We start from the raw sequence: 13,066 nt of genomic DNA on the forward strand, positions 1-13,066 counted from the left end.
AAAAAGTCTTCATTCAGACTAAAGCAATAATTTGTCTTTTTAAAATGTAATTTTTCAAAAAAGCATTGAAATCGTACTTGCCCAGTTTTTGCTAAATCTAACAACTAGACCTAGATAATGTGATTGTAAATCGGATCCATCTAGCATGTATACACTTCAGTTGGCCCGCAATAGGCCTCGGCATTATGCGCATCCACTGAGAAACAGAGGTCCCACAAAACGTGTATTTAACTCAGAAGTCAAACGAAATGCAAAGCAGAGAAGAAGAGCAACAACAACACGTGTGTGCATTTCTTTAAAGGAATAGTTCACCCAAAAATGAAAATTTGCTGATAATTTACTCAACCTCAGGCCATCCAAGATGTATCTGAGTTTCTTTCTTCATCAAAACAGAATTTAAGACTTTTAGGATTTCATTTCAGGCCTCCTCCTCTAAACAATGCAAGCGAATGTACTCACTTTTTTGACGGTCCAAAATGCATATTTAGGGTGCATAAAAATAATCCACACGAAACCAAACAATTGATAATTTTTAGAAACAAAACAATACTTATATATTTTTTAACTACAAATGTTCACTTCCGTACATCTCTGTGACGTGTGCTCATGGGAGGGATGACGTAAGCTCGTTGGTAATGTCACGCGTCACGGTGGAGGAGGAGGCAGGAAGTACATCATTGTTTACAAGAGGAGGATCACTGTACAAAAGTTTGTCTTTGCTGTAGATATGTATTTGTATAAGTGTATTGTTCAAAATGGTCGTTTGGCGTGTGTATCCTGGATGCTTCAACCTTCAGAAACCCCAAAGAAAATGCACGCAAGAAAAATATTCACTTTTCATTGATTGCCTATACATGATCATGAGCGACTGAAACTTATTTGAAAGCTTATTGCGCTGAACCTGGATATCAGTACACCCCTACATTCTCTCAAATATTGGAGAGTGTGCAGTGAACATTTTACCCCTGAGGATTTCAAACCATCAAAAGAAACAAAGGGTCAATATCTGAATTCATCGGCTGTGCCCATGCTATTTTTCCAGCGAACTCAGGTATGTGTGAAATCTTTGTCATTGTCACACCTCCCTCAGGCTCTGCACCCCCTTCAGCGCTCCGCTCCTCATCACCCGATTTCTAATTCACCGCACCTGCACTCAATTCATTCGCTCATCACTGCCTGCATAAATAACTCACCTTCACACCACTTCACTCTCAAGACTCACACAAATGACTCGCAGTGTTTATATACCTGTCTGTATTTGCGCTTGATCTTTGTCGATATCTATTTATTGCTTACCCTGCTGTTTCGCCAGATACCTCTTCTTCAGTTTGTGAAGATTCTCTTCTGTGTGATATCACCTGTACCATTGATCTCACTGTGTAAACCCTGTGAATCTCAGTAAACGGCTCTTGCACTTGGTTTCACTAACTACAATTTGTGTGGCTTGAATTCCTGACAGTCATATAGCCTATATATATAGAGAGAGAGAGAGAGAGAGAGAGAGAGAGAGAGCTAAAGAAAAAGCACAAGTAGATAACACAATGGCATTGCTCCGAAATAAAGGATGGTTATTTACTGCAGTAATGTTTTTTTATTATTATTTGGAAATTATTATTTTTATTTTATTTTATATTGTTTTTAATTAGTTTTGGACTGTTTTGGTTTGTGAACGGTGTTTGGTCTGTACAAGTTTCTCTTGTAAACAATGACGTGCTTCCTGCCTTCTCCACGTGATGCGTGACTTTACCAACGAGCTTACGTCATCCCTCTCATGAGCGTACGTCACAGAGATGTAAGGAAGTGAACATTTAAAAGTATATAAGTATTGTTTTGTTTCTAAAAATAATCAATCGTTTGGCTTCAGAAGAACTTTATTTGTCGACTGGAGTCGTGTGGGTTATTTTGATGCACCCTAAATATGCATTTTGGACCGTCAAAAAAATGGAAAGATATTCACTTGCATTGTTTAGAGGAGGAGGCCTGGAATGAAAAACTAAAAATCTTAAAATTCTGTTTTTATGAAGAAAGAAACTCAGATACATCTTGGATGGCCTGAGGGTGAGTAAATTATCAGCAAATTTTCATTTTGGGTGAACTATTCCTTTAAGAAGTGATCATCCCTATTTGCCTTGTTCCCTTCAGAGACCTTACCATCCACTGTGAGAGCTTTGGAGGGCTGAAAGGTTTGGGACTCAAAAATAAAGTATTATAAAGCATAGCTATATTATGATTGCTCTCCCTTCTCCCTCCCTTCCCATTTGCAGTAGTATCAAATGCCTTTCTTTTTAAAAAAAAAAAAAAAAGATTATTTAAAAAACTTTTTCATGGTCGTACACTGACTTTTTTTTTTTTTTTCATATAATACAATAAAAGAGGGTAACAGATGCATACTATGGCCAAGGTTAGCATGCTGGTGTTAGCATCATCGCTATGAATGCAGTATGTAAACATTTACATACAAATTTACACATTACCTGCTGCATATATCTTACTTTCAATTATCATTAAGTGGTTATAACATCTTCTTTTACTGATCTCATGTGGATTCCATTCATAAAATGAGGCAGAAAGCATGATTTTTATTGAATATGCAGCCTGATGACAGGTAGGCCTACTGATACAGAACTGTCTCAAGTATTCAGACAACAAAATTTAAATACCAGCAATCATTGGTATATACAACCATATATTTTCTTAATCATCTTTTTATTCATGACATCTCTCCTCAGTCTAAATGTTATTACATCTAACATGGAGTTTATAAGGATGAAAGTGAAGCAAAGCAGAGCTTGTAGTTAGAACAATCCAGGAGTATATAGCGTCGTCTTCTGCCTTATGGTTCTTGCCAGAGGCCTCACCATATACACAAGCACAACGGATGACATCTGATCCTCACCAAAATCAACACATAAAGAATGTAAGAAATACAAGTGATTGTAAAGTTGTCCATGTTGTTGTTGTTGTGGCTGTTGTGTGAGTCTGGCTGTTGACAAGCTAGTCAGCTGCCTTCTTCGACACACTACTATGATGCAAAAGGTCAATCTGAAAACGTCTAAGCCACTTCCTCAGCTGACATCCTTTCTTCACCTATTCAATTGCGCATAGTGTCATGTATACTTGGACAGAGAAATGAAGACTGTAGCTCGACTGTTTGCTCAATGTAAAAACCTGCAGTAGTTTGATTAGAACTACCCATATGAAAACGTATTCAATGTTGCCATGTCGGGCAGTCGTGATGCTCAAACAAACAGCAATATTTTAATAACGTCACACAGACACAGTGTTTAGTTTGAGGAAAACAACCAGCAAATATCTTATTGATGTCTCTGCATTTTAAGTTGGGATATGAAAAAATATTTTAACATAAAAAAAGCCCACACTTCAGCTTTAAATGTCCCAATGTCTGACAAATTAAAACATTGTCTGGTGAAAATATTAACACAAAGCAGACAAGCCTCCTTTTTGGGTTTCACAGAATGACCTTGTTGTAAAGACCAGTACCTAGCTTAACTAGCAAGCTTCCCTCCCAGAATTATTTTGCTGGTGAACAACATGACTATGTGGGTCCTTCACCCAGCACCAAAGCAGAATAAACCAACTTGGACCCGCATGGAAATTAATACTGGTTTATTCAGCAGAGAAGTGCTGTCCTGAACTAACTTGAAACTGTCAAATGAGATTTTCATTTGGAAATCCTGGTCAGTTTAGCACTGGCATCAATCTGTGTCCAGGAAGTTGAGCATAATTGTGAGACTTTCCTTTGACAATGCGTAAAGGCAAGGTGCGTATTTATTAATTCACTTGTACAATGCACAGTTTACGTCATTGTAATCCAATACACGAACAAGCTCAGAAAATGAGCGCCACGCTATAATCAGTGTGTGGTCTTTAGCACTGTATCTTACTCTTCCATTCACAGTGTCTCTTGACAGTAGAGGCTTTTTAGCTCTGGATATCGTCAAGCATTAAGTGGCTGAGAGTAATGGGATACATTCTGGGCACGCGGTAGAAGCCTGGCACTTTGGGAGAGGTGAAACAAGGACAATGAGCGCCTGTCCTCAGCGCTGTGTTTACATTTACACCACACCTGCTTCCTCCACACAACACTGAATATCACTCTTAGAGCCCAGTGGAGAATTCTAGGAGCTTTTTAATGCCAATTTCAGATAGAGGGGTAGTCCAATGTAAGCATATTCTAGAGATATATGACTGAGACTTAATCAACACGTGTAATCCAAGTGAAATGAACCTGTGCCTTCTAGCATTAAGGTATTTAATGCCTGGCAAGAACCATAAAAACGCAATAAAACAGCACAGACAACTAAGCGAGTGTGAAAGAACATTTTGAGGAGTGTGCTGCCACCTAGAGTCAAACACATTAAATGTCAATGACGACATTTTGCATGTTAAACCAAGTAACAAATTGAAAGCCTAATGAGGCACTTTTAACAATACTGATTAAGAATACTGTGATCCGGGGGCCTAGGTAGCTCAGTGAGTAAAGATGCTGACTATCACCCCTGCAGTCGCGAGTTTGAATCCAGGGCATGCTGAGTGACTCCAGCCAGGTCTCCTAAGCAACCAAATTGGCCCGGTTTCTAGGGAGGGTAGAGTCACATGGGGTAACTTCCTCGTGGTCGCTATAATGTGGTTCTTGCTCTTGGTGGGGCGCGTGGTGAGTTGTGCGTGAATGCCGCGGAGAATAGCGTGAAGCCTCCACACGTGCTATGTCTCCGCTGTAATGCGCTCAACAAGCCACGTGATAAGATGCGCGGATTGATGGTCTCAGACATGGAGGCAACTGAGATTCATCCTCCGCCACCCGAATTGAGGCGAGTGCATTGGGAATTGGGCATTCCAAATTGGGGAGAAAAGCGAAAAAAAAAAAAAATAAAATAAAAAATAAATGAATACTGTGATCCCACAAATTTTTCATGTAATATGACCCTATAAAAGTCTATCAAATGTTGTAAAGCACTGCTATTAAAAACAGTCTGTAATGTGTAAAGGGGCACAGTCATTATAGTATGATGAAACTGCTGTTATTGGCAAAGAAGACTTTCTCAAGAAAATTACTGAGAAGATGACATCAAGAAACATGTCAATGGTCACCATCAAACAGCTTGCTATTAAAGGGCATCACATGATTTTTAAGAATAAGTGAAATCAAAAAGTTTCCCCACATAGAAATAACTTAAATTCCATTTCACATCTAAATGTAAGTATGACTATCGACTGTAAAAAGACCTGTAGTTTAGAATGGAGTGGTTTGGGAAACCACAATTTAAATCATTGTTCACAGTAGGGGGGAAAATGATCAAAGCAGTATATTCCTCTTTTTGTAGGGCAATTGAAAAATGCTTTTAAATCACATTAATTCTAATTTAACCATTACAAAATATGAAATTGTGCTATTAAATTTCAAATTAAAATTGAACATGTTTAATTAATATTTAACATCATTGAACATTTTAATGAAATAATTATGCATTTTAATTGCATTTGTGTATTTTTAGTTTGGCCATTGAATGCAAGAAAAATGTCATAAATGTATGATTATCTATATGAATCTATTTAGAATAATCATTTTAGCTGCTACAAATATTGATTTAACACAGTAATGCTAGATTGAGAGACTGTGCCATTTAAGTCTCAATATGAAGTTCCGTACAGTATACTAAAATGAAAGTCGAATTTTAAATCAAACTCTAATTGAACTTCAACCACTATCACCTCCTGCTGAGAGCCTGCAGACCATTCAGCAGGCTGATTGTGCTCAGTATATACATACTGATACACTGTGTATCATGTGATTAGGGAAGTCACAACTGCCATTTCATTCATAGATAGAATGAAAAACTAGTACTAAAATACTGTACTTTCTGATGGTTTATGATCACATCAAAGAAAAAGAGGCCAATACAGTTTATTTTAGAGCCAGACAGCTACAGTACAATATATATATGCCGATCAGCCACAACATTAAAACCACCTGCCTAATAATGTGTAGGTCCCCCTCGTGCCGCCAAAACAACACCAATCTGAGATGCTATTCTTCTAACCACAATTGTACAGAGCAGTTATCTGAGGTACCGTAAACTAAGTCAGTTCTAACCAATCTGGCCATTCTCTGTTGACCTCTCTCATCTACAAGGCGTTTCCATCCACAGAACTGCCACTTACTGGATATGTTTTGTTTCTGGCACCATTCTGAGTAAATTCTAGAGACTGTTGTGCGTGAAAATCCCAGAAGATCAGCAGTTACAGAAATACACAAACCAGCCTGTCTGGCACCAACAATCATGCCATGGTCCAAATCACTGAGATCAAATTTTTTCCCCATTCTGATGGTTGATGTGAACATTAAATGAAGCTCCTGACCCGTATCTGCATGATTTTATGTACTGCACTGCTGCCACACAATTGACTGATTAGATAATTGCATGGATGGCTGTTGGTGCCAGAAGGGCTGGTTTGAGTATTTCTGTAACTGCTGATCTCCTGGGATTTTCACACAAAAGTCTCTAGAATTTACTCAGAATGGTGCCAAAATCAAAAAACATCCAGTGAGCAGCAGTTCTGTGGACAGAAATGCCTTGTTGATGAGAGAGGTCAACAGAGAATGGCCAGACTGATTCGAACGTACAAAGTCTATGGTAACTCAGATAACTGCTCTGTACAATTGTGGTGAGAAGAATAGCATTTCAGATGATTCTGAGATGTGGGTTGGCAGCACGAGGGGGACCTACACAAAATTAGGTAGATGGATTTAATGTTGTGGCTGATCCATGTATTTATATATATTACATTTTTTAGATTTTAAAAACAATGTGCAAATGCATTGGCAAAAACCATGGTTAATTCTTTCATATTTGAAAGTGGATAACTTTACATGTCATTGTTAAAAGCTTCTGCTGACACAGTTACCCACAATTACCTTACAATGTCCTGTCTTCGAGCACTGCTTCACAGAGGAGCCCATTCTATCCGCAATAAGGCACGGGCTAAGGTGGCAGTACTAGGAAAAAGTGAAAACAATGAGAAAGAGCAATTGCTTATGAGCTCTTTTTCTGTAGTATGCACAGACAATCATAACATGCAAAACAATCTTTATACACTGTAGGGCAAAAGATTAACTCTGTGTACAAGGCTGCATATTTACCTGCGGACTGCTGCTCTGTCAGGCACAGTGCCTTTTTATGTGACCAGCGCTTTAGTCTTGATGGAGTGTTGAGGCAGTTTAAAGATTCATTATGTTCCAGATGCATATTTAACATCACCTATTGCGAGACATCATTGGTCACACTATTTCCATCAAATATAGCATCTGCTTCATCAAATATAATGAGTATATGCAACACGAAGAAATGTAGTTCAGCTTTAATACTGAATACTGTTAACATACACAAACTTACAGAGAAATGTGAAGACAACAGGAAATGACCAAGCAAGAACAAAGAAGCAAATAACTATACAATAGTTATAGGTCTTTTTTACATTTGATTTTTAAGCCTTTAAAAGATAAATAAGTAGGTTACCTATCTTTCTTTTAAGTTCTGGGTTTTGAACCGCAATGTGACTGCCTGCAACCAGACGGTGTGCTAAAGCCTACGTCCTTCATCAGAGTGATGAGGTATTGCCAGTAGAGGGCGCCAGCCATTCCCTCACCTGATATGAAAATGTATTTGCTTGGTACCACTTCTTATTTCATACATTACCTAATCATACTATTCAATTTGCTGTTACTAGGGAGTTCTGGGTGGTTGCTAAGGTACACTATTTTTTGCTGCACAAGCCTGTCACCTCATATAAACTAGCCAAATGAGTTTTGTTTTCTGGCCAGCTTTATTCTTCATCAATATCACAAATATGCATTCAATCTAAACTGTACAGTCACTAATTTGCTTGATTCTTGCCATGCTTTTTAAATTGGCATGCCCCCATCTCAGGAATTCGGCATTCCAAGAAAATTTCACTGGATTTTCGACTTTGTGGTGCTGTTTATTTGCGCTAATCTCATAAATATGATCTTCTGACCTGACTTAAGCGCACCAATAAAGGAAAATGATCTCATTATTTACTCACCCTCATGCCATCCCAGATGTGTATGACTTTCTTTCTTCACCAGAACACAAATGAATATTTTTAGAAGAATATTTCAGCTCTTTAGGTCCATACAATGTAAGTGAATGTTGAACAAAACTTTGAAGCTCCAAAAAGCAGATAAAGGCAGCATAAAAGTAAACCATATGACTCCAGTGGTTTAATCATTGTCTTCAGAAGCAATCCAATTGGTTTTTGGTGAGAACAGACAAAAATATAATTTCCACTATAAATCTTGATAGCAGTCTCCTTGGCGATCATGATTTCAAGCTCGATTACACTTCCTAGTGCTTGACGCATGTGCAGAGCGATAGATAGCGCTATAGTAAGAGTAATCAAGCCTGAATTTATGATTGTGTCTAGAGACTGAAGTGGCAAGATGTACGGTGAAAATGATTTACAATCTAGTTTGTTCTCACCCAAAACCAACTGGATCACTTCAGAAGACATTGATTAAACTACTGGAGTCTTATGGATTACGTTTACACATTACATTTATGCTGCCTTTATGTGCTTTTTGGAGCTTCAAAGTTCTGGCCACAATTCACTTGCATTAAATTGATCTACAGAGCTGAGATATTCTTCTAAAAATCTAATTTGTGTTCTGCAGAAGAAAGAAAATCATACACATCTGGGGTGGCATGAGGGTGAGTATATGATGAGAATTTTCATTTTTGGGTGAACTATCCCTTTAATTCATGTTGTTTACTTTGTTATTTTGCAAAAGATGACTGCATTTACTTGCTGACTGATTGGTCAAACAGTACTTGAGCTAACTCATAATCTCCAGCATGGCCACACCAATCATATAAGTTCCCACGAGTTTAATTAATTTATGTACTTTTGATAACAAAATAAATTTAAAATCAGTTACTTTAATACTTTTTCTTGAGTCAGTTTCCATGAAGGTATCTTTACTTTTACTTAAGTATGACGAATGGATACTTTATAAAACACTGGATAAATCTAATGCACACTTGCATGGACGTGACACATTTCATATTTTTTCATAACTTGAATCAATGACAACATTCTAGTTTGCATACCATGACCAGTTTTTACTGTGAGAGCACAATGTGATGCAATGCATTATATTGATGAAATAAATGAAAATACATTGATGAAAAATGTCGCTATTTTTTCCAGTAAATCAGGCTAATCAACCCCATAAATGAATGCAGTGTGGTTCTAAAATTCTAAAATGTAACAAATGAAGTCATCTTAGAATGAAAAAAAGTCTGGCTATTTGTAAATATTAATATATCAATGTTTACCCCAAAGAACTGGATCTTCCTTGAAAGAGTATGGAACTACTTTGCTTGCATACATGTCGCTATAGTACAACTCCCCACCCTCCTATAATACATGCAAGATGCAAAACTTGGTAAAGGTTTTTGTTGTGTAAATAATACAATGATAGAAAAATTATCAGTAGCTACTGTATGTTGTAGAAATATCTTACCTTTAAAACTTTGTAAGCTTTGCTTATCACAGTTCTCTTATCTGGGCACAGACATATTACACAATTTGACCTAGAAAGAAAAAATAAATCAGTGGCCTTTTTACTCCACCAAAGTATTTTGCACAGACAAATTAGTGGTCTACAAATATACTACCTGTAGCACTTTATAATAAGGTTACATTTGTTAACATTAGTAAATGCAGTAGGTATGATTAACTAACAATGAACAATATGTGTTTACAGTATTTGTTAATCTTAGTTAATGTTCATTTATTTTTTTTATAATTATTCACTGTTAGTTCATGTTTGTTCATAATGTTTTAACCAACACACTCTCACGGCAAAATCATCAGGATTCATACGACTTTTCTAAATTTGGCTAATTTGTATGATATCGTGCAACTGCACTCATTTGAATTCCTACGACTTTCACTACAGCCAGTGACGTCATTGGACATCATTTCCATCTAATATGTGACAATTACTTGCTTCTGTCACACACAACAGCTTCCTATCATGTTTACACACTCTACTGATTGGTTAAGTTTAGATAAGGGGTTTGGGTTAGAGCATAATATTAATAAGTATGTCCTTAACGCCTCGTGCGTGGGACTCGCGCTTACTTCTGCAATAGATATCCGGGTATTTGCACGTGATGAAGTCGTACGAGTTTATGCGATCAACATCGTGCGAGACCATAAGAAATAGCCAACTTGTAAATTATGTATGAATTTTCATGAGATCGGGTTGGTTTTACCTAATGTTAGCACACATAACTTTAAAAAAATTAACAAGCAATTAACAATTTTGAAGCAATTAACATTAACCAAGATTAACAAGTGGTGATACATTTTCGTTTATTGTAAGCTCATGTTAACTAATGTCGTTTACTGTTCACAAATGTAACCTTATTTTAAAGTGTTACCATAATATCTATTATATAAAAATGACCTCAGAAGAGAAAATCTCAAGAACATACACAATTACATCCAATGAGTTGTTCTGTATCCCTGCATCACTGAGCTGCTCCATGTATCCTTTCACAAACACAGTGTTTGTTTTTAAATATCCAAAATTCTCCTGATGGTACAGGACAAATTTTTGTGAGGCAACTATCTAATTATGGAGCACACATTGACATATGATGTAGTTTCAACATAGCACTGGGCGACAGGTAACTGTTGTTAATGTTTTAATGCTAAATATGACATCTTATTAGCGTATATTTCACATATAGCCTACTAGTTAGATAAATATTTATTTGCAAAACAATGTTTATTTAGGCTAATATGCCAGGTTTTTCAACTATATTTGACATGCTCTGTCGTGCAAATACTGAAATGTTTACTATTAAGCTTGGTTAAAATGTTGGAACTATGATGAAGTGCCATCTCGTCCGTCGTATCCAATCCAATGTCATGACCACTCTCCCCCATCAGTTTGCTGACACAGTCTCTCTTACAACCTTCCAACTTCTCAGGTACCACCAGACCACAACCAAAATACCTGCAGAATAGGCTTTATACACTTAATATAATGCATTCATTCAAAATAATGGGCTACTGGAACAAATAAGACAAAACTGAAGTCTGTGACACAATCTAGATGACGTTTACCTTTTACAAACATCTGGGTGGACTTGATTTAGGGCTTCACATGCGCTCTTGGGCAGGAGTCTGGAGGGCATGACACAGGCAGCATTGGTTTGCAGGTCTTCTGACGTCTCCAGAATACAAATTCTATATGAATTAACAAAATTTAACTGCAAAACAATGTTGAGGTGTACAGAAAAAAACAAACAAACAAACAAACAAACAAACAAACGTAGTCGTCAACAACGAAGCGTTATTGGACGCTTGTTGTGTAAGAGGCCCTTCAGACAGAACGCGTTCTCGCGCTAAAAATAAATTAATTAATTAATAATAATAATAATAATAAAAAGGCTAGACACAACGCAGCGACAACAACACAACGCAGGCGGTTCGAAACGCGTTTTTTAAAAAATGTTTACGTTATTTTTAACCTGACACAGCGCCTAGAAAACGAAACGCTGCTGCGTATATATGCGCGAGACGGACCATTACGCCGCATCTCGCGAATATTTATCTAGAAAAACAGCGCTAACTGAAGCCGTTTGGAGTGAACGGCTCCTTAAATGCTTCCTTTATTAAAATTGGAGCGTTCTCGAATCGCTTGCATTGTAAAAAAACGCGTTCGAACTTCTTACCTCAACGTTCTCATGTACCGCTGAAGACATGTTTGGCGCGTTTGGTTTACGACGTAGAACGGCCTAAGTCCGAAGAAACTTGGTCGCGTACTTCATAAATGCAATCAGCCCCTATGATTTTATAAATTACCTTAATTCAAATGGATTATTTGATTATGGTGTACTGGACAATGTGTATAACTTGGTTTTTAAATGTACAAAGTCTTGTTAAAAAAAAAAAAGCTGGCAACGAAATGTCAAACGAATTCAATATTATTTCTACACATAATAGGCTACAGCCCTTTTACATAAAATATTATCTGTCATGTAGGCTACTGTCCTGGCAAGGTTGGGTTTAAAGTAGGGTTTCCACCCGTCCTGTAAAATACGGGATGCGTCCCGTATTGAATCAATATGGGACGCGATTAGTCCCGTATTTAAGCTGGTCTGATGGCGTCACGGAGAAATCATTCCAGATCGCCAATTTGACATTGGCATAAGTTATAAAATTTGCCTACGGTGGGTAAGGGACCGTCTGAAATGTCCACACATTGTGCTAAAACATGCTAATACTGTGGAGGGTGTGGTAAGGGACCGTCTGAAAAGTCCATAAATGGTGGTAAAACTGTGGAGTTTTTTCTATATAGATGTTTAATAAGATCAAACAGTGTATGAATACAATCATAAAGACAAGTACAGGTGAAGGAAAAAAATAAACAAATAAAATAAATAAAAATTATATAAAAAATAAAATAAAATAAATGTGAATAAACCATCCAAAATGTATACATAAATAAGATAAAGATTAAAATAAATATATTTTTAACATATAAATTATGTATTTTATTTTTATAAGTCATGGGTCAGGAAAGTTCTTATTTTAGCATATAAGAAAGGATATAACATTTTTATTAATAACGCATATTAACTCAACGCATTTATCGCTAAAACTGTGGAGAATGTGGTTAGGGGCCGTAAAGTGAGTTTGTCTTGTTTTTGTCGAGTTTATTCCAAAACGGCAACTGCTTCAAACGGGTCCTGCAGAAATAGTCGCAATGTTTATCACGATCAACCACCAGAGGTCGCACCGCGCACATATTTTCAGTAAATCTTTTTCCATTGATCAAAGAAAGACTTCTGCTGCTGCTAGAATTATTCAAACTTTTTTGTCACTGGCATATTTATGGTGATCACGTGGTGTGATTTTAATCTATGTTTCAACTACTTCGTGCTCAGTTCTTCAGCTGTTTAAGTCTACAACCATTTTAGCATTAGTGTAGAAATCATAAACATTA

The 13,066-nt window shown here is 36.9% G+C and overlaps 1 protein-coding gene across 2 annotated transcripts in view; it reads right to left on the reverse strand.

The window, feature by feature from the left end:
- The window catches only part of LOC127429784 (arsenite methyltransferase-like), a 57,491-nt gene extending 45,220 nt beyond the window's left edge, over window positions 1-12,271 (reverse strand). The window contains exons 1-5 of one of the 2 annotated variants that reach the window (XR_007895338.1): window positions 11,793-12,271; window positions 11,182-11,304; window positions 10,545-11,071; window positions 9,566-9,635; window positions 8,751-9,459 (exon numbers count right to left, since the gene is read on the reverse strand). Coding sequence is in view for 1 of the 2 variants with exons in the window: in XM_051678978.1 (XP_051534938.1) it covers window positions 10,581-10,645; window positions 10,914-11,071; window positions 11,182-11,304; window positions 11,793-11,806 (360 nt within the window). In the remaining variant the exon portion in view is untranslated. Of the gene's footprint in view, window positions 9,460-9,565; window positions 9,636-10,317; window positions 11,072-11,181; window positions 11,305-11,792 lie in introns of those variants that run through there. The other variant, XM_051678978.1, reaches the window with a different exon arrangement.
- Window positions 12,272-13,066: the final 795 nt, after the last annotated feature.

Source organism: Myxocyprinus asiaticus, chromosome 39 (genome assembly GCF_019703515.2).
Source record: "Myxocyprinus asiaticus isolate MX2 ecotype Aquarium Trade chromosome 39, UBuf_Myxa_2, whole genome shotgun sequence".
In the NCBI taxonomy this organism is placed as follows: Eukaryota; Metazoa; Chordata; class Actinopteri; order Cypriniformes; family Catostomidae; genus Myxocyprinus; species Myxocyprinus asiaticus.